Source organism: Pararge aegeria, chromosome Z, assembly GCF_905163445.1.
Source record: "Pararge aegeria chromosome Z, ilParAegt1.1, whole genome shotgun sequence".
Classification (NCBI taxonomy): domain Eukaryota; kingdom Metazoa; phylum Arthropoda; class Insecta; order Lepidoptera; family Nymphalidae; genus Pararge; species Pararge aegeria.
Window position 1 is genome coordinate 12,764,146 of NC_053208.1, and position 23,248 is coordinate 12,787,393.

At 35.8% G+C, this 23,248-nt stretch overlaps 1 protein-coding gene across 2 annotated transcripts; it reads left to right on the forward strand.

Annotated features, from left to right (window-relative positions):
• Positions 1-1,011: 1,011 nt before the first annotated feature.
• Positions 1,012-21,583, forward strand: LOC120636299 (pyruvate dehydrogenase phosphatase regulatory subunit, mitochondrial). Of its 2 annotated transcripts, XM_039907719.1 has the most exons (16): positions 1,012-1,344; positions 3,005-3,217; positions 3,373-3,536; positions 5,446-5,579; positions 7,200-7,302; positions 8,312-8,413; positions 9,419-9,591; positions 11,263-11,455; positions 11,897-12,046; positions 12,536-12,699; positions 13,497-13,645; positions 16,621-16,918; positions 17,766-17,945; positions 18,699-18,899; positions 20,258-20,364; positions 21,129-21,583. In XM_039907719.1, exons 1-16 carry the CDS (start codon positions 1,097-1,099, stop codon positions 21,259-21,261), a joined length of 2,712 nt encoding a protein of 903 aa, XP_039763653.1. In that variant the 5' UTR covers positions 1,012-1,096; the 3' UTR covers positions 21,262-21,583. The 2 variants fall into 2 exon arrangements, with proteins under 2 accessions (XP_039763653.1, XP_039763654.1); XM_039907720.1 differs by lacking the exon at positions 1,012-1,344 and having other exon boundaries at positions 3,161-3,217; positions 3,369-3,536; positions 21,129-21,581.
• The last annotated feature ends 1,665 nt before the right edge of the window (positions 21,584-23,248 follow it).

A 23,248-nucleotide genomic window follows, 5' to 3' on the forward strand; every position in this document is an offset into this window, starting at 1 on the left:
ACAAAAATTTTAAGAACCACTGGTACATTTAAAAAAAAAAACATAAAAACAAAAAGAAACACGCTTTGTTAACAATATTTTCAATTATAAAATATATTAATATGTTGAGATTTTATACGTTACGGCGAAGGCATAATCTAAAATTTAAAATTGTAGATAGGTAGCTAAACCATAATTTGAAAATTTTGGAGCTGATCGTGTTCCGGAACTAACGCTAGTGATGCTACAGTTAAAGTTAAAAAAAAAACTATATCTATATGAGACTTCTGCTTTAAAGGTCATCGGAAAATATTCGAAAACGCAACAAGGCAGAGGTATTTTATCTTTGCTAGTGCCTATCTTCTCCATATATAGACTGATTTGCATAATCGTTCAAAGAAATCTATTCCTAAATAGTTAAGTTTTATAAAGATCTGATGACGAGTTTTCGTACTTAAAGATGAATATATTGCCTTTCATACAATGAAGTGGGTTTTATAATATCTTTTAAAATCCTTTTATCAAGATTATTTTCCGTGAATCGGATAATATTATATTGTAGATATGAATGGATATTGAAATAAAATACAAGTAAATTGGTTAATTTGTTTATTTTATTGGCAAGCCCAGCCCGTAATATGCAATGAATAATTTTTGGTAATACTTAAATAACATTATATAAATGTATGTTGTTGTTTTTTTTTCATTTTAAACTAAACAATTAAATTCTAAGTATTTATTATTAAAAATAAGCAATTTTCTGGGCGTCCTTTTCCATATTTTCTTTTCTAGTTTAACGGAGGAAAATCAACTGTGAACTAAAATGCTTATTTTTTTACTCCATTTACAATGTACTGACAGATATTATATTGTAACAAAATATATCAATGGATATTAGAATTTATAACAAAATGTAGCATTTTCTTTAGCACTATCTCTGTTTATTCCTACTTTAGCCATAGCATTAGGGTTTTTGACTTTCTGTATTCTGTGGTTATGGCTGTCAAACTAAACGTCACTGTTGTTCCCTCATCCCTGTTGCACTAAATATTTTAGTTACAGGCAGTTTATTGATATTGCTTTGAAGTGCAATTTCGTATGTGCGCAGTAGCCCACTATGTTTGCGAGGAGAGTTAGACATGGCGTCCAAGGATACAGTGCAGTTAAATGTATAGCGTTAGGTAGTCGGTCATTGTCGAGCATCGATAATCTTGGTCTAGAGGAGAAACTCAGCGGTTGCTTATCATCATTACCTCCTAAAGCTAAGGTTGTAATATGCGGCGGTGGAGTTATGGGGGCAGCGGTGGCCTACCACCTTGCCAGGCGTGGTTGGGGAGATCAGACAGTAGTTATAGAACAAGAAAAGTAAGTAGAAATTCACTGAAGATCTACGAAACTCCTCTTCCACATTATGTAACATACTTAAGCTAGTATACAGAAATTGTCATGTACCTCTGTGGTCATGGTTACCCTGTATTGATTTTTGAAGTGGCAATCAATAGATGCACTTCCTGCTCCTCCCAACTTCAGAGAAGGACATATTCAAACAACTAGAAATCTTCTATCAAAAGCTTGGTTTGTAATTATGAATAAAATATATTTAAATGGAGTCTATCAGTTTAAAAGATTCATTTAAATCTGAATTTTAAAAGTAAGTAAGAAACAATACTCACTGATCAGCCAAATATGGTGTAAAATTTTATCAGAAGCACTGTAAAATATTGTGACTGCAATTATTATTAAATTCAAAATGTTTTAGTTATGATTATTGTTAATGCAAAATTAATAATACTAGACAGAAACCAAATTGCTTATACCCAAACAAAGAGCATCTATTATTACTAACAATGAGTATGGGTGCATTTCAAAATGAATGTAATCATCACTAGCAGCATAGCAAATAAAAAATTCTGAATTCCAACTTAAAATAGTATATTTTGCATGAGTAAACTAAGCAAGATGTTTATTTTACAGTTTTTGTTAAAAAAAAATAAATTTATCTACATGCAATTGTAGCATGTGTGATTTTTAGTTACTATACAGAATAGGTGCTCTTGAAGTAATGTACTACTTTATGACTGCCCTCTTGATCCTGCTGTCTTGGGCTTTTGTCTCCTTGCCTTAATTATGTCCCTAATACTGACATTAGTTGTCAATTCATTGAATGTTAAGTTTTTCAATATGCACACTTAAATTTCCCTCTGTTAATCTCATAAAGCTCTACTATTTTAAATATAATATTTCTGATACTATACATATAAGCAGTTTAAGCAATTAAGCAGTTTGATTACACAAAAAGCGTGTTTTTGTATTTAAGGTCTATTTGTTTTAAGCACTGAGCAAGAATAGACAATTTTGTATCATTATTTTCATACAGTTAAAATTAAATAAAGAACCACTGGTGGACACTTCCAGTGTTGATCAGCTTCCATTTGACACTCTCAGCCTTACAATTAAAATAGGTTTGCTTAAAGCAACTACAAATTAAATTGTACTAATCAGTGGTAGAAGCAACATTATTGAATTTCATGCAGTATAGCAACAAAATAACTTCAGGATGTAGCATTAATTGTGAAACTGACAAGCATCAAACACTGTTGTTCAGAGGTGACTATGGATGACTGTGAACATTTCCTATACCAGACACAGTTACTATGGTCTACTGTTGGAGTAGGTAACAAAAAATGTCTTATCTTTGCGCAGAGTTGATTTCTTTATAGATGTTTAATATTACTATTAAGTTTCCCTTATGAATTATTATTTTCAATGTTTTAGATACATATTGGGCTTAGTTTAAGTAGTTTGTTTCTTAAAATATTATATGAGTTATTTTTTTATAATCTCAGTGAACATAACTCTCTTTGTAATTTTTAGCTAAAAGCATCACTCAGCCTAGTACAACTCAGTTATATGGTGTATGTTACATTTTTTGGAAGACTTTTCCAAAATCTTTTTAAATGTGTGGATTTTGTTATAATCTTGTGAGTATAAATTTTAAACAATGTCTATACTGTTTTTAAATAAGGGTAGGTGCAGGTAGTCGCTGGTGTTCTTCAGGCTTAGTGGGTGCTTTCAAACCATCTCTTGCGCAAGTGAAGATTGCACAATCCTCTATTAGACTATTGAAAGATTTGGAGTCTCGAGGAAAGCCCACTGGATGGAAACAATGTGGTTCTCTTTTGTTGGCAAGAACAAGAGATAGAATGACTGTGTACAGGCGCATGAAAAGTCAATCAGTGTATGTGTAAACTCTTACTTTATGTGCTTTATATATTGCTCATTATACTGCTTCAAAATTGTTGCTCAAGCAATTCAAATATGGATAGAATAGTGACTTGAATTTTAAAAGACTATCATGTTACTGTTATTAATATTAATTCTTAATTTAGATAGTTCCTGGGGCATTGAATGTGAACTTGTAAGCCCCCAAAAATGCCAAGAGATTTGTCCAATGCTCAATGTTGAAGATATCCTTGGTGGGTTGTGGATACCTGGAGATGGAGTTGGAGACACACATCTTTTTTGTTTGTCTTTGATGAGAGAAGCTGTGGAAAATGGTAAGTTGCATGCAATTAGCAAATTCTATAATTGCATAATTATTAATACTTTTACAACATGTTTTATTATCACATTTATATGGGTATGTATTTAAGGCAATTATTTGAGCAGGAATTGCTCAGAAACAGTTGCCAGTCGTAATTGACTACTCTTGATCAATTCCTAATTTTATTTAGAGAATATTGAAATGGTATGAAAAAATCTATTTGTAGTTAAAGTTCTGGTGAAGTTTTTTAGTAAAATATACCTCAGTATATAGCCTGTATAAGAACATCAGATAATGGGTCCATTAGAAGTCAAGAGAAATCTTCAAATGATATAGGCACCTTTAGACCTATGGGGTCTTGGATATTATTTAATAAACTTTCTTTCGGAAAGAACTCTGACAGATGCTGAACTGCACATTAATAATAAATAATAAATAAATATACTACGACAATACACATATCGCCACCTAGCCCCAAAGTAAGCGTAGCTTGTGTTATGGGTACTAAGATGACTGATGAATATTTTTATGAATAATATACATAAATACTTTAAAATATATATATAAACACCCAGACACTGAAAAACATTCATGCTCATCACACAAACATTTTCCAGTTGTGGGAATCGAACCCACGGCCTTGGACTCAGAAAGCAGGGTCGCTGCAAACTGCGCCAATCGGCCGTCTTCAAATAAATATTTCAAATAAATCCGTCAAATAAATATTTGTCTGGTAGTGATTCGATTTCTATAAGATGGTTAGCAAGCAATTTAGGCTCCATCCATCCAGCAGGAAACAGACCATTACAAACCAAGCCTAGGGTTGACCCAACATGTATTAGGCTTTCCTTAATTTAGGATGATATATATTTCCCTGTATAATCGTAATGCACCAATTTTATTATAGATGATTCTTTCCGTTAGAACATGGAAACGATAGTTGCGCATGGTTGCTGTATGATCAGATTAAAATTTATGATATATAAAATATTATATTTTATTTCTTTTTTGGATAATTTATTCCCATCTATGAATTGAACATGCTACATGAGTGCAGCATACATGTGTAATGATTACTAAATAATTTGTTATACATTTTATACATAACAGTTTATTAAAATAAATAATTGCGTGATAAATAATTGCTACTAACTTTAATATGTATAAAATATCTTAGTATGGTGTTATTAGAATGTTCGATTTATTTTATTTCTAAACCGATTTTTGATTGTTGCGGTTGTTCGTTATACGTGGCAAGTATTAAGTGGGCGGTACCCATCAATGAAATACGACATTATATGTATTGTATTTTACCAGATAAATACGAAACTTTCACTGCCAAAATTATCACACTAAATTAGACGAAGCATAGGTTTACATAATATGCTGATCTACTTCTGGTGATAAAGCATAAAGGGGTTTATAGAAACCTGGCATTATCAATCTGTTAACAAATAAATAAAAATCCTGTTTCCGATAATTCCAGTAAGAACAACTAGTATATTAACCATTGTGTAAATACACTAGTTGTTGGTTTATTTAACACCTGTTCCAACTCTAAACGACGTCGACCTCTCGGTGTGGTCGGGTGGGTGGCTTCTGTCGTGGCTAGTAACCACAGCCCTACCGACAAAGGCATGCCGCCAACTGATTAAGCGATCTAGTCCGGTGTCGTGTAGAAAACTATCAGGATTTAATAAAACTGTCATATTTCCTAGTAGGTTAGCCCGTTTCCACCTTAGACTGCATCATCACACATCATCACAATCAAGGGCCAACCTTGTAGAAATATATAAACAAATATAATACTTCACTTTTTTTCGCTTTAATAATTTGTGTTCAATTTATTTTTTAACCTGTTAATATGAACTGCACGTTGTATTTTAATTAGACAGAAGTTTAGACAAAGATCGTGATTTTAGGAGTAGGTGTGATGGAAGATTGTGCTATAACTGCAGTACACTCAAAGGACGGAAAAGTGTCAGGTGTGGACACTACTAGTGGTACTGTTGAGTGTCAGTATTTTGTAAATTGTGCTGGATTTTGGGCAAGGCAGGTGAGTTTGTAAACCTAAAATGTTCTATTATTCTATAGAAATCAAACGTTTGTTTATTTTTCTTATATGTAATAGGTTGGGAAAAAAGTCTTTTCGCGTTAAAGTATGTATGATCTTGTAATAAAATCTCTTTGGCTATACTATTTGTATCTGGATGGTTTTGGTATCATTAAAAGTTTAAATTTTAAAGAAGATAACGCTAGCGCACATCTTTAGCCATTCAGCAAAAATTATAAGAGTTTGGCTGGGAGGTGTTAATGCATCGGCCGTATAGTCCTGACCTTGCACCTTCAGATTTCCACCTGTTTCGGTCTCTGCAAAGGTCAGTTAACATCACGAGAGGACTGCCAAAACTACTGGTCGCGGTTTTTTTTGATCAGAAGCCCCAAAATTTCTATAGCAATGGGATTATGTCCCTACCTACAAGATGGCAAGAAGTTATCGAACCACATGGTACCAACATACTCTAGTTAAATGTAGATAAACTATATTAAAAAACGTTTTGAATTTTCTTAAAAAATCCAAATATCATTTTTTCCCAACCTAATATAACATTGCAAAAGTTCTTCGCACCCATTAACCGTGTTGACTTGTCTGGGTGCTATAACTACATTATGTGACGAGTAAAATCCATTCTTCTGACAAGAATCACTTCTCAGAACTAGCGTTTCAAAGAGTTGTAGCTGTAATAAAGTTATATTACAAAATTTACAATCTAGAATATTTAAGTTTTATAAAAAATCCGTTCACGTACACAGAACTAGGAACATACAAAAACCTTGTACACAACTAATATTGAAGCATCATAAACAACTCAACTTTAGTATTCTTTCTCGAACAGGCGTTTAGACACTTCATGTCATTTAGCAGTTGACAGTAATTATTTTGTCTCTATGTTCTAAACGTTTACCTTTTATGGGAAAAAGGGAAAAGTTTTTAGCTAGTTTCATTCCGCGGGTGTAGATTGAGATGTGCGCGGTGAGTGTTTCTGCATGTTCTTGATTCTATGTTCAATAAATAAGGTTAATTAATATTCGTTGTTGTGGCTGCTTCCTCTATTAAATAGTTATCTTAATACGTTCGGTTTTAAGATTTGGTTTGATAATTGTCAGAAAGAAGGGAGACAGTTAGTTATAAAACGAATACCTCCTGCTTCTGATTTATGTTGACCGTATAGTCTTTGCAAGTTAAAAGTCCTCGGTGGCTTGGGGACTCGTTATACCGTGGTTTTAAGTGGAAGGTCGCGGGTTCGATATTCAGCAGCGGCAATTTAGGATAATTTCTGAATTTCCTCCGGTCTGGCCTGGTGGCTGTGGCTAGTTACCATACTACCGGCAAAGACGCCTCTCGTCGAAAGACGAGAATAAGCGTTCTGGTACGATGTCGCCGAGAAACAGATTGACTGCATCATCTCCTACCAGCTTGTGAGATTGCAATGAAGGGTTAAATTGTTGTGCAAAAAAAAAAAAATCGTTGTAAACTCTGCACTTGTAGACGATTATAATGATTATGATCGTCATCATCATCTGCATAAATAATCTATTTTATTGAAGTAATCTTAACAATAGGGACAGACGTTTGGAATAAATTGAATTATGTGAACTGTTCTTTGTTTTTTAGATCGGCCAGCTTTCCAAACCTCAAATAAAAGTACCATTGCTACCATGTGAACATTATTATCTTCATACAAAACGTATTGATAACTTAGATCCTATGACTCCAGGTAAGGTATACCTTCTAAATGTGAATAAATAGGAATTTAACATTGTATGATATGAGTGTAATGAAGCCTAGCGGACAAGGATTCTCTTCAAGTCAAGGACTTTTGGAGTTATGTGCGTTTTAAGCAATTAAATATCACTATCCTTCAACGGTGAAGGCAAACATCATAAGGAAACCTACTTGTCTTAGCTTTACATCTAAGAGGCGTGTACCAACCAACCTACATATTCGTTCTGGGCCGCGTATTGAACTACAGCTCAAATTCCTCACCCGTGCCCTGCAGTGGGCCGGTAATGGTTGAAGATGATGTAAATAATTTATTGTGTAATCTTTCTATTTTTTTAAGTTATTCACTTTTCAACAGGCCTAAATTATTAGTTAGAAGGCGGTTTTGGAAAGTGGACAAAATGATTGGAAAACTTGTTCCACAACTTTTTGTTCAATGGGTCAAAACTTTGGGCTCAGTACTTGAGAAATAACTTTACATATGCGCTATATACAACAATAAAACCTGTGTTTACATTTAAAATCATTTGGACGTAATGCCATGGCGGCCGAAAAAAGATTTTTGTAAGTAATATTTACACACACAGTTGCAAAGGGTCTAGGCATAAAGCTGGAAGATGCCATAAAATAGACTAATCCTCCTCTTAGACGCACCTATACTTTGTTTTAGGGTAGACCGTGCTTTTGTTAGTGTATGAATTGCACTATACTGTTCACGTGTGTCACGTGTTCACGCAGTCAATATTGTTCTTAGTTTTCGATACCTTAAAATGTGATAATTTTTCTAAATCGCTAGTGACACATTTTATACCTAAGTTATGTGCCTTTCCAAGTGACCTTGTATACACCTAAGTGTAATATAATAATATTTTTCCCACGTCCAATGTACCAATGGACGTAGGAACCATATTATATTACAAGCTTACGCATGCGAAAACGATCTGCAGGCGCATGGAAAATAAAAACCTTAGCGAAACGGTTTGCGAGTTTAGTCATTGTTTCAGTTGTACGGGATCCAGATGGTTACATTTACTTGCGTGAAAGGAATGGTTGTATATTAGCTGGAGGCTTTGAGCCCGTTGCGAAACCTGTCAATGAAGAAGATAGTAAGTAAACTTATTTATTTAAAGCAATTATTTCAAGAACATATAGATTTTCAGTATTTTACTATTTTTTGTATTTTAATTATCTAATGCTATAGAGAGAAAAGATTTGTTTCCTCCCATTCCATAAACGACGAAACTGTACTCAAACTATTTTAATAATTCTTCTACCATTCCTCCATTTTCTCCGGAAGTAACTATTAAATATAGGTGTTTAGAGCGGTGATAGCACGTGGGTAGGACGACTTCACTTTCCGGGGGAGAGTTCGAATCCCAGCACGCGCCTCTAACTTTTCTAAGTTATGTGCGTTCTAAGACATTTAAATATCACTTGCTTCGACGGTGAGGGAACCTGCATGCCTGAGAGTTCTCTTTAATGTTTCAAAGACGTGGAGAGTCCACCAACCTAAACTAGGCCAGGGGTGGACTACGGCCTTAACCCCTTCTGTGCTCGTAGTGGGCCGTTAATGGGTTGATATGATGATGATGATAAGCTAGGGTAAACCAAAGTTTATTTATTTAGTGTAATTTAGGCTTTACACTTTGGTAAAAGAAATTTGTACATTGATAGAAAACGCTAGAATATTCACATTTTGTATCAAATAACAAATTGAAATAACCGCCAAATGACATAATTCATTGGGAGTTAGGCACATTCTTAAATGCAACTTGTGTTCAACATATATGTTGCAATTTGTAATGAAAACCATTTAATGACATCAAATAGCATCATCAAATTGTTTTCCCACCGCGGTGCACAATGTAGTAAACTGATCTCATTTTGATACTTTGCATAGCGCATCATTAGTAGACCTCCCACCAGGTTTGGACGCTATTAATCGCTGCAAACAAGCGACACAATACCGTGGCATAAAATCTCTTTAAAATACTACAAATTATGATGATAATACTAAAGATAAGACATTAAGGCATTACTTCACTGGCATGCTGCCAGTGTAGAAAGATAAAAAAGTAAATTTTATCATCAATGTTTTCCTTCTTTCGTAGTCATAAATGCAGCGCAACGTTGTGTACCAGAAGATTGGGATCACTTCCACGTTTTGTTACAAGAACTACTTAAACGTGTACCGAGTCTGAACCAGGCGATTCTGCACAAATTATGCAATGGCCTTGAAGCATTTTCACCCGACTGCAAATGGATTGTCGGTGAAGCACCTGAGGTGAGTTAAATTTTGCATAATTTTCTGTAACGGTCGTTTTTATTTATTTTTATTAGAAAAGTGCATTCATAGGTTTATTTTCATAAGTTCCATTTCGTATACGGATACGGTCTACTCCAGTCCGGTCCGATCTTAACGGGTTGGGACGGTTTTCCCTTGAGATGAGAACAGCAATCGAAGACGGCCGGTCGTCGCAAGACTCGGAGGAAAAACCTGCGAAGGTCATCAGGGTAGCTCATGTGTACGACCATTACTATTTTTCCTTTGCAGTTCCCTAGCACATTTCCTTTATGTTGACTACTCCATACCACGCTTTAAGGAGTTTCATTGCTTGCTTTGGGCGTGGTATGGAGCGGTTAATTAAAGGACTGGATGGTTGATACAAATATAAAAAGAAGAAGAGAATATATAACTGATATTCTGAAGATGAAAATGATTTTCATGTTCCTAGTAAAGAAACCAGATCAAAATAGAACTAACTTTACTCTACCGATGGTCATAAGAATTCAACCAAAAAGGTCGATAATTTTTTGTTTTTAAAATCAACGATTTGCTTCTTATGCGCTCTTTATTCTATTTTTCTCCCATATTCTTCTAAAACTAATATTGACTGACTGACACTGTAGTATTAGAAGTTCTTCGTACACTAAAAAAATAATGTCAGGGGAATAGAAGGAACATATTCAGTTGGAAGAAGTGGCTAAGAAGAAGAATCAAGAATAAAGAAGAAAGTAGGAAATGTTCCTTCGGGACGTTTGATGCAGCGGATGAAGCAATAAATCATGTACATTTAAGCACGGCTAAATTCGTTACATCGAACGTTTTGAGGCAACACTATTCTACAGTCAAGAGGAAATTTACCGAGGAGTGAAATCATGTACTTATTAATATTCATTTTATTCCATATATCGTTAGTTACGTATGGTGACTTTACTATAAAACAGATTTTAACAGATATTCTATATTCTCAGCCTGTTTTTTTTTTAATCGGTCCAAAAAGGGAGCTTCGCAAAACCTATGGAGCGACTAAATCTGTCCTTCACAACGTCATTTAAAGATGTCACATTAATGCTATCACTTTCAAATTAAGAATGGCGATAATCTTTGTAAAAAAAACGAAATACATTTTCTTTCTGCATAACAAGTGGTTTTACAAATTAAGTTCATTTACTTGGAACGCTCCGCCTCATTTGGAAAGCGGATTAAAATATTTATAGTCTCACAAATTTAATCAGGCCCCTCCTTACGGATTCACGACCCTATAACTAGAGTCTAGACCAGAGGTTCCCAAACTTAATTTTTTTCTCATAGAGCACTTTAAAGTATTACCGGTTTCGGTTTCATATTCCCGAAACCGAAAACTCCAACGCAAGTTGTGCTCAATACAAATTGGCATATTTGTATTGAGCGCAACTTGCGTTGTTGCACAAACGCAATGTTAATTTTTTCAACCAGTATCAGTACATGGTTTTTTGACTATACCCCGCCAACCATCCCATCCACCATTTTGTGAATCACTGGTATCGACTTTAGATAATTATTATCATCTGCGATACGTCACCGAATAGCAGCCAATTGACATTTTCATAACTTGTTGTCAACTGTGTATAATTTTGGTCACCGGGTCAGATAATTTTTATGTACCTTTTTAAATGTTACATTACGGTATAGATGTTCAACTACCACGTCGCGTGTGGCATGAAGACGGTCGGAATATCAGCTGCTGGTGGTGTAGCGGAAGCCACTGTCGACGAAATTGTCGACGGCTACACAAAGTATGACATGTATGAACTCGATATTAACCGGTTCCTGGGCTTGCACAACAACAAACGATTTCTAAGGGACCGCATGAAGGAAGTACCTGGTAGGTTAATTAAATAATAATTTTTTTTAGTACGCAGACGCACCGCAACATAACGCACTAATGATTCAGAGCTCTCGTCTGAGGAATAAAAGATAGATATGTGATAATATAGAAACTGTCAAAAGTCTCACCTATTCCTCGGAAAAAGATTATCTCGTTATTGAAAAATCGGCGCTTAAAGAAATTATTATAATTTCAATAAAAAAAAATAGAAACAAATTAACAACCCTTAATAATTTTTGTGACAACTTGGAATCGTATTAACACTTGTATGTGTGTGCATATGTGTGTGCATTTGTGTGCGGAATTACTGTGTTTATCTTATCTATTTGCTTTTTCCATAGTAACGCGTGACCCTACTTGCCCTAAAATGTAAACATAGCTGATGTTATTTATGGCTGTCACTGCGTATAAAATATTTATATTTTTTTTCTCGGGCAGGTGTTCACTACGGTCTACCATATCCTTTCTATGAGTTTGAAACCGGTCGCAATCTCCGTTTATCACCGATCTACCCTACTTTGCGAGATAAAGGAGCTGTATTCGGACAGGTTATGGGTTACGAGCGTCCGACTTGGTTTGAGGCTGTGGGTAAGATAAATGAGAGTTATATCAAGGCGGGTTCACACTTGCGCACGCGCATATAATGTGCGGTTCGCGTAGATACATCTTCGTAACATTTGAAGCCATCCATAACAATCTCAGACACGTAGCTTGCACGGGTCATGCGCGTGCACCTTTTTGAACCTTACTAATAAAGTGAAATAGCTGTGGTTTATTAAAATTATATGAATATTTTTGCGTCTTCAACACCTACCTAGTATGATATTTAGTAAATATTATTTTTATAATTATTACTGTTAATCCAAGATGTTGTTTATTTACATTTTGTTTGTATTTTCGTGTTATTTCTACAAGCATTCTACTTCCGAAAATATAAATAATAAAGTGTCTCTAAGTTATGTGTTTAAAATACGTTCATTGGATAATAATGGTTATAAAACGATTCCAGATTTAAATAATTGAAGTAGGCTTTTTAAATCTTGTTGCTCGCTATCTATTACATACTTCTATTTGCAGACAAAAATACAGTTACACCGGAAACACCGCAGCCATTCAAAATAGCGCATACAAAAACCTTTGGAAAGCCGCGTTGGTTCGAAACTGTGCAACGGGAATATTGGGCGTGCAGAGAAGCAGTCGGTCTTGCTGATTACTCTTCTTTTACTAAAATTGATATTCAGGTAATTTAACCGCGACGTTTTATTGGTATTTATGGTGTAAAATGAAAAATTCCTCCTCCTATTTGATATTAAATTATTTGGGTAAGCAGTGCTTTTGTGTTTGTATGAAGTGCACATCTGTCGATACACAATAATTTTTATAATAGCGCGGCGAACCGATGGACTCTCAGGGTGCTGAAATGGCGTCCCGCACCGGATATCACAGCTTTGCTAGAATCGCCCACTGAGAAGATAGACGTCATCAAATAACTCGCAAAGAGACAATCGTTGTGATCATCATTATATAACCCTATTATTAAAGCGGTGTTAGCCTAGTGGTTAGAACTTCGGCTTTACTTCGCCGCCGGGGGGCCGAGTTCGAATCCCAGCACGCAACTCTAACTTTTTTAGGTTATATGCATTTTAAGCAATTAAAATATCTCTTGTTTTAACGGTGAAAAATAAACATCGTGAGGAAACCGTAATGCCGGAGAGTTCTCAACAATCCACACTGGGCCAGCACGGTGGACTACGGTCTGAACCCTGGCCGGTATTGGGTTGATGTGATGATGAGGATGAAATCTATCCGAATTGATAGCTTCCTCTTTTTTGAAGTTGGTTAGTAATAGAGCAACTGCTGAGTTTCTTCCCGGCCTCTTCTCGGTAGAGTCTGCCTTCCAGACCGTTGGTAGATTCACTACAAACAGACTGACTTGACGTTTCAAAAGTGCCTATTGTCCATTGTGGTAGCCTACTTGAAATAAATTAATTTCGAATTTGAAAAATAGGATTTCATCTTTTCACACGTGTTCCAACAGTCTCAAGGAAACGAGGTGGTAGATCTCCTACAGTACATTTGCTCGAATAACGTCGACGTCCCTGTTGGCAGTATAATTCACACTGGCATGCAGAATGAGCGCGGCGGCTACGAGAATGACTGCAGTATTGCCAGGATAGCGGAAAATCAGTAAGTGTTTTCAACAGTATTGCCACCATTATTTTTTATTTTAGTGGTAATAGTAATTTTTTTTTAACAGAGCTCGTCGGAAGAAGTATTGACTTTTATTTTATTTATTTAACTCTTTATTTGTACACCACTATGAAGTAAGGTAAATAAATGTACAATAAAAATACAAAGACAGAAGTAGAATACAAAAGGAATATAATACAAATACAATATCGCTTTGTAGCGATCTCTACCAGGCAAATTTTTGGATTAGGACAAGATCCAAAGTACTACCTTCCCGATTATTTTGCAAAGCGACCTCCCTGGCGCAACGCTGAGCGCTGTGCATTTAAGTACGAAGTCCAGGGTTCGGGTCCAGGCAGGGGAATATCTGAGCTTTCTCTGGTCTGGTCTGGGAAGCTTTGACCTTGGCTAGTTAAACCTACCGATAAAGATGTGCCGCTTAACTTTATGGGTTCTGGTAAGATTACGCATAGACCAATTAGAGGCATGAGTTACATTCGGTTACCATGCATAGATATACTTCCTTACAGTTTAGCCCGCTACCATCTTGAACTGCATCATAACTTACCACCAGGTGAGATTGTAGACAGGGCTAACCTTGTTTTAAAAATTAAAAAAAACTGCCTGGTTCGTGATACTGTAAAGTAATGACTGTGAAAAAAAATAATAGCTCGGATATACACCTTAGTTACTGAAATAGCGACCCTGCAATGGAAATGGCAGATGTCATCAAACGAGTTGCAAGGAGCCAATTTGCGTCATCATAATTATCGACCCAAAGTATGCCTATAATCGGCCTACTACAAAATCGGCCGTCAAAGTCAATAAAGACATTTATTATTAATTTTTATTGTGTTTCAAAGTCAAAGTCAAAATATCGTTCTTCAAGTAAATAGATACCCCTATCGATGCGTACATTAGGTTAAAAATGGATACACGGTAGCAAAATTATAACTGCTTTCATGAACTAAAAACTTAAGGTTCCAAACGTGCTCTGGTCTACGAAGAAGCCAGCGACAATCTTGGCCCGGTTCTATATTTTTATCACCATCTCACCATGTCTTTTAAAATTATAAAAATCAAGCTGGTTAGAGTTCGCATCCAAGCTTATTATTCGTTAATTTAATCATTTTTACTATAATAAGACTTTCCTATGAGCCTACGTTTAATACAAACTTTTAGGAGACTTTATGTCTCCTAAAAAGTTTGTATTAGAAGAAGTAAAAATTGATTAATCACAAGTTTTCGCGCGCGTTTCGGTGCCTAGGTACTTGTTTATGCAATTTAGTAATTAGGGTGCAATCGAACGTAACACGTTGGTGATGAGTGGTGTCTCCTCTATTAATATCTCAATGATTACAACAAAGGTTAATTGCTTCAACTATGCATGATTGATCGGAAGAAACGGCGGTGCAGTCGATATATTATTGTAATATGTATATCGATTGCTCCGCCAATATGTACCTACCTATAATAAAAAACCGGTTGATTGCGGATCTGGCTACGCGCAATTTAGGGTTCCGAAGTTGCCCGTCACATATATCTAGCCATTACTGCCGTCTAAGCGTAACGTAGAAAAACATATTTTGCGTTTTTAAATTGAACAGCTTAGTAGAATAAAAACAAACACTTAGAAGCTTAATATTTTGCAAATAAACCCATGAACGAGAGGTTCCGCGGAGGGTAGGGTGGTGGTGAAGCTTCCATGTTGACGACAGAACCCTAAAAACAAATAATACGCCGCTTGGGGTACGGTCTCAAATTAATCTAATATTTGCTGACTACTGAAACACAGTTTATACTAGTTCAGTAGTCAATGAACAATTTTATTGTTTTACAATTACACATTGGTATTTTGCGATGTAAATGTACCTACCTAATAACTATAACCTATAAATATTATACATCTAAATAATTTGTGAAGTTTTTACAATTTTGTATTTTGTAGTTGCTATGTGTACAATATGTAATGAAATAAATTAATCTTCTGTAAATACTCACTGATTGTAAAATACTCACTGCAAATGCATATCGAATTACGAGATTTATTTTTCATCAAGTATCAACCAATAAAATCTTTTTGGATCAGTTGATTCTACGATCGGCTTATCTGCCTATCTACGCAGTACGCATATACAGATTTGTACGAGTAATCTTCTTTAACGAAGTTAAATCACTGGCCCGGATGCTAGGGCACCTAACGGGTATCTGCTACTGAGCTAAATGCTTCCGGCAATTTCATACAATTGCAATATCTTGTGTTTACTTCACGTACCTACATACATACGTAATTGTAATGGTATCTACTATTGTTGTTTGTACCACGTGTAAATGAAAACCGAAATAATACTACACAGGCATTAGAGGTACATTATGTACTGTCTCTGAGAATTATCTGTGACACTGATAACCTAATAATAAGTATAACCTAATATAATATAAAAGTTTTTGAGTAAACCACTGCCATAGTATAACTGAAAGAAATCAGATAAAGCCCTAATATCACATGCAAAATTAAAATCATGTGGCTTCTATCACTTTGTAAGGTACGCGTCGCGTAGCGTAGGTACTATGCGCGTGTCGGTTTTGTATAATCAATAGGGTTGTCAATAAGTAAACACTTAGAATTTTTTGAATTCATTTGTATGGGAAAATAAATATTTTTACAGGGTGATTCCTTATGAAATCTACTTATGCGTTCTTCAATTTTTTTCTAATTTGGTAACACATGGTATAATTCGCTTATTCCGCGCCATTAAATAAAGTTTTTGGGGATGTACTTGGATGTATGAAGAGTTCAGATAAGATTGATTATTTATTAATTTTTCTAATTGATAATGCTACAGTAAAACTTAACTACTGCAAAGGTCATGGCCCTGTGGAATTGTGCCAATAAAGCTAACTTTTATTAATTAAATAAAAACGCATTCTTTCTCGCGTTTTAAATAATTAAACAGTTGAATATATTTCAGTTACATGATGATAGCGCCTACAATACAGCAGACTCGATGCAAAGTTTGGTTAAAGCGCCACCTGCCGCGGAACGGATCTGTAACGCTTTCTGACGTCACATCCATGTACACCGCAATATGCATCCTGGGACCGTTCACTAGAAGCCTTTTGTCGGAACTGACCGACACCGATCTCTCTCCGTCAAACTTTCCCTTCTTTACTTTCATGGAGTTGGACGTGGGCTTGGCTAACGGGATTCGTGCTATGAATCTCACGCACACAGGCGAATTGGGATACGTGTTGTATATCCCTAATGAGGTTAGTGCAATTTATTTCTAGTATTTTGTTTCTGTAACATAACAACGAATCATTATTGCTACGACATGTCTGGGGAGACACTGGATATCTTTCCATCGTCGTCATAATATAAAGCCGTTACCGGCCCACAGGGCACGGGTCTCAACTCACAATGTAAAGAGTTATGGCCGTAGTCCGCCTTTTAGAAACTTTTGAGAGATTATGGAGAACTCTCAGGCATGCAGGTTTCCTGGCGATGTTTCCCTTCACCGCAAGCAAGTAATATTTATATAACCTAAAACGCATATGATCACATAGGTATTCGAACTCGGCCCCCCGAAAGTGAAGTCAAAGTCCTAACCACTGGGCTATTACCGTGGATTTCATATACTTCTATAATTTAACTAAATATCCCTACTAACTATAATATTATAAATGTGAATGTAAGTTTGTTTGTTACGCTTTCACGCAAAAACTACTTAACCGATCCTCATGAAACTTTGTACACATATTCTTGGAAGTGTTAGAAGTAATATAGGAAACTTATTATCCCGACATTAAGCTTGGTTCCTTTGGGATGGGGGATGAAAGTGTTTTACGACTATACCGACAAATTATACCCGATTTAAATAATTATTTTTCTACTATAAAGGTTATAATATGTGTTAAGTTTTGTCCAAACTGTGGTTGGAGATAGAGGACAGAACTCCTCAGCGGACAGCAGCAAACCCCTCATTCAAGGCTTAGCGATACTGAGTACTTTAAATTTTTTTAGAACTACAACTAAATCTAATGTCACATCAAAAATAAAATCAAACGCAGACGAAGTCGCGGGCAACAACTAGTAGTATATATTGCTTTGTTTCAGTTTGCTCTCCACGTTTATAACCGTTTGATGACCGTTGGGGAGAAATACGGCATAAACCACGTGGGGCATTACGCTACGCGTTCTTTGAGGGTTGAGAAGTTTTTCGCTTTCTGGGGCCAAGATCTCGACACCATGACAACGCCGCTCGAATGCGGACGCACTTGGCGTGTCAAGTTCGACGTGAGTGACTCAGTTCTCATTTGTGGTTTTCCATCACAGATTATTATTGCCGTTTTTTGATGGCGCGCTGGTTGATGGTGATGTAATTCATTATCTGCAGTCTAGTAAAGTACCACTCTTGGCACAACGATAAAGTAGTAGGCCTCCAAAGCTTAGACCCACCGCGCTGCTCCAATGCGGGGTGATGCGCTTAACGACTATTGCCACAAGTTAGTAGTAATAACCGTGAAAAACGGCTTACCGTGCTCTCCGAGGAACGGGGTTGACACCGCAGACTTCCTACCTGCATTCTTATAAAACACAACTATCTAGCAATTTTTTGCCCGACCCAGGATTCGAACCCGGGCCCTCGTGATCCGCAGTTTAACATGCTAACCGCTAATGCAATGATGCAATTGATGGTAATTGGCGAGCACACAGGGTAACATTAAGCAGGCAGGTGATACAAATTAAAGAAAAAATCTTTAAAACAAGTTTTAAAAACTTAATAGTAGGCGTTTTATAAGTTGTACAAAGTCGACTCTTTAGTATTATATATATTATCTGCCCGCTTAGTACAGTAGAGTGTATACTACACTACGCAACTGTACATTGCAATTTTTGGCCCGAAGCGGGATTCGAACCCATGACCTCGTGGTCCGTATTTAAACATTCTAACCACTAGACCAACGAGGCAGTTGCTGGGACTGTATGTAGCTGTACATTTCTCTTAGAGGTTTATCCGTGCCCCAAGTAAAGTTTAACAAACAACAGAAAGACATCGAGTTCATCGGGCGTGACGCTCTGCTCCGACAACGCGAGGAAGGCATCCGGAGGCAATACGTCCAGCTTCTGCTGACGGATCATGACCACGAGCTAGATCTGTGGTCCTGGGGCGGAGAGCCCATATACAGGGACGGGAACTACTGCGGCAGAACCACTACTACGAGCTACGGATTTACGTTCAAGAAACAGGTAATTTTACCCAGTAAAATAATATAATATGATTAATATGTATTACCCTATATACCACTTACGGGTATGTTATTGTTTGACAACCTGGGTCATAAAACTATAGTAAAGCCAAACTCGATATAATAAAGTAGCCAAAAATCATCTTTATAGCAGGGCCAACGTAAGCGCCACAGTGCCCTTGCGCACCGAAGAAAGTTTCGAGGCGCTCCGTCTAAATTAAAAAAAACTTACAATAATAATTCAATTCGACCGCCGTGATTTTTTTTATTGGCTTACGCTTTGAACATTTTTGCGAAGATCATCACGCTCAACCATCATATTGATGCCTAACTAACCAGTAGAAACCTATCTATTTCAACAAGCTAGGTTAAAGCGAGAGCGCCGTGGCCCGTGACAAATTTCTAAAGTTGTTAAAGTGCCGCAGGCTTAAAAAGTTTGGGAACTTTTGATATAGGGGTTTATTTATTTAATGGACAATCAACAGGTTACAATAACTCTTTTAAAACTTAACAAAACATGAAAAAAACATGTTAATGTAATATTGTAGACCCACTGACACAACTAAAATGTCAGTTATAATGCGAAAAAACGATTAAGAAGAGAGACATGAGAGTATGAGCTGTAAGATCCATCAAGCTGTGCCATAAACTAGCCGGATCTAATGCCGCGAACAAAAAGATACATTTTAGAATTTCATAATTACAAAAAAAACAAATACTTAAATTATATATAAAAAAATATTAAATGCTGACAATACAGGCTAACAGTGGCGTTAACACGGTTTTGAAGATGGGCAAGCCCTAAAAAAATATATTAAAGTGTGTCCGACGTCGACTTTCAGACGCATTAATGAAACCCAGGAAACGATCATGAATGTCGTTATCTGAGTAATACCTAAGAATTGCACATAACTGTTCTCTGTTGCTAACATCGGGAGTTTCATCGATATTTTACCGAAACAAATGATGTCAAATTAATTTCAAAATCGACGCGAGACTTAATTACACCAGCTACGGAATTAATAAATATCATTTTGAATTTTATTAGATAAATAACTCGCCCCGTTTTAAGTAATTAAAAATATCATTGGCTTCAACTGTGAAGTAAAACTTCGTGAGCAAACCTGCATGCCTGAGAGTTCTCCATAATGACGCCAAAAGGCGTGTCAAGTTCACCAATCCGCACTAAACTAGTGTGGTGAACTATGACCCAAACCCATCTTACTGTGGGAGGAGGTCCGTGCCCTGTATGGGCCGGTAATGTGTTTATATGTTAGCGACGCACTACCTACAACTTGCATTTCCCACTAGCATTCACTGTTTCTGCCTTATTTTTTTAACGCGATGTTTTGTTAACAGGTTTGTCTTGGCTTCGTGCAAAACTTAGATAAGGACGGTGTACCACAGCAAGTTACCAACGACTATGTTCTCAGTGGCCATTACGAAATTGACGTCGCTGGAATACGGTAATTATAACTTGTTTTTAACGTTTCAACTTTGTTAATAAACAACGTGGAACAGAATTACGAAATAATATTGAAGGATGCATAAGTATATTTTATGAGGAATCACCCTGTAAAATATTAAATCAAAAGAACCATACAAAGAAATTAAAAACATTCTAAGTTTTTATTTATGGCAACCCTATTAAAGATCAAAGACCAACGCGTGCACAGAACCTATGCTACGCGACGCGTGCCTAATAAAGTGACAGGAGTCACATGCTCCTAATTTTGCATACATTGCAGTTCTTTCAGTAAAACTAGTGCTTTACTCAAAAACTTTTACGTTTTCGGTTTCACAGATAAGTGTCAGAGTCAGTGCATAATGTAACTCTAAAGCCTGTAAAGTATTTTTTCGGTTTTCATTTACATGCTGTATATCAGCTTTAACTTGACGACCTTCCTGGCGCAGCAGTAGTCCCAGGTTTGATTCCCGGTAGGGCCAATTCGCTAATTTATAATTTCAGAAATTTCTTAGGTCTGGTCTGGTGGGACGCTTCTACCGACTTGCTTGCTTTTTTTTTTATTACGGATAAGGGTTTAATATAACTGCCAAACTACCGGTTTAACCCGCTAACATCTGAGACTGCGTCATCACTTAACACCGGGTGAGATTGCAGTCGAGTGCTAACTTGTATTGGAGTAAACAAAGGTAGATATGATATCTTGTGTACCTTCGCCATTGTATATAAAACAAAATGGTATTTATAAAAATTTTCTTCATCCAGATACGCTGCAAAAGTAAACCTCCATTCTCCACATTTACCAACGAAATATCCGGATAAAGAACGTGACGTGTACCAGGCAACCAGAAAACATCACGACCCTCAACAATTCCTCGGTAGACATTATCAACCATAAACAACCACATTGTTTGCTGAAACTTCGGATGGTTTTTTAAGAATTAAAAGTGTGATTTATTCATTGTTTTTTCCCATTTTTAACCATACAATTATTTTTTTCATTCATTGTAAATCGTTAGCAATAGAAACTGCCGTAGAGTTAAACTATAAACAAGGCACCACTTAATAAAAAAATACAAAATATATAGTCATAAAAAAATGTAAAGAGGTAAATAAACTATTATAATAAGTGAATCACTCAAAGGTTTCAAAATTACAATAACTATCTATATTTTAAATTTTATTTATTGGAATATCAAAGTACTTAGGAAAGATTTAGTAAAATTATATTAAAAGTAAAAAATATTTTATGAATAAAATATCAGAGTGTCAGAGTATAAATTGTTAATTAATCGAATATATTTTTTTTTACATAATATGTTTATTTTCGTATGAATTGAAAATATATTTTATGCGGAGTTTAGATACTTTGGATTTCGAGCATAAATTATATTTCAATAAAACCTCGAGTACAATTTTAATATTTGGTTAAATCGTAATTGTAGCTGCCATATAAAACGCACGTCTCAAAAACTGACCTCTGCTTAGATTTAATTTATCCATCACATAAATCTTGCCTTAAATATTTTTTTTGAGTTAATACTTGTTTCGTTTTAGTTTACTAATAAATCATATTTATTTTCTATAATAAAGGGTGTTGACGTATGCATTTATGTTTCATTCGGTAGAAACCTGGACTCTAACGGAATCCCTATACAAGAAATTAGTGAGAATTTTATCGGCTCATCATGTAAGGAACACCACAGTTTTACAGAGGCAAGGATCTGGAAATACTTAAAAGTATTAAACAACGGAAGTTAGAGTATTTTGGTCATATTATGGAAACAATAATTAATATAACCTCCTTCAGCTCATTATTCAGGGGAAAATAGCCGGCAAAAGACCACCTGAAAGTCGAAGAAAAATGTACGCCAATGGTTCGGGAAAAGTACCTAATCGTTTTTCCGTGTAGCTACGTCCAAAGACCAGATAGGAGAATGGACTGCAAGAAGAAGAAGAGGACTTTTTAACTTAAATAACCTAAGTAAACAAATAACATGACCTCCAAACAATTTTCATCCCCTGTGTCAAATGCCCTTACGTCCTTCGCACAACAGCAGGACAGATTAGAATAATTCATTATAGCTGCCATAGGTCACCGCGGAGTTAGTCGATACTATCTTAGACTCTATCATCACTTACCATAGGTGAGATTGCAGTCAAGGGTTTAAGTCTAAGTTGTAGTTAGTGGTAAAAATTAAATTTAAGAAAAAGATCGAAATCTAGAAATATTTTGTCTAGGGGAAACCCACATTGCAGCTACATTTTATTTGTCATCACCTTCCTTAAAAGTTATAATAGTACGTACAACAACTTTAAATAGGTGTCCCTCAGGGGTCAATATTAGGACCTTTTCTGTTCCTCATTTACATGAATCACGGGATGGTATTGTTTGCGGATGACACATCACTGATGTTTAAAATTAAATTTATTTCTTATATTAATATTAGAAGTAGAAATAAACTTGTAGTTTACTAGGCTGCATTAGTAATTCATTTAAGGGTAATTGTATATCATGTTATAACCAATTACCAGATGAAATTCAAAGTTTATACAAAACGTAACCTTATAGAAAAATCCTATTGTAATATTAAGCATTACATGTATGATAGAAAAGCTTGGGTATCAATTGCTCGAACGTCATAGCTCAACATTAACTGGAGTGGTGTTAACAAAAGAAAACCCGGCTAAGTTTGTTGTGGGCTCTTCTTAGACCAGGGCGCGTTTGGAACCCTCCTAGCTTTAAGTTAACGAATGCAGTTATCACTCCTACATCACTAACATTAGGGTTACATGTTAAATGTATGAACGTTATGAAGCGTGCGTGCTTGCGATAAGGTCTACATGAATGAAACATTTTTGAATTTTGAATTTATTTTTATACC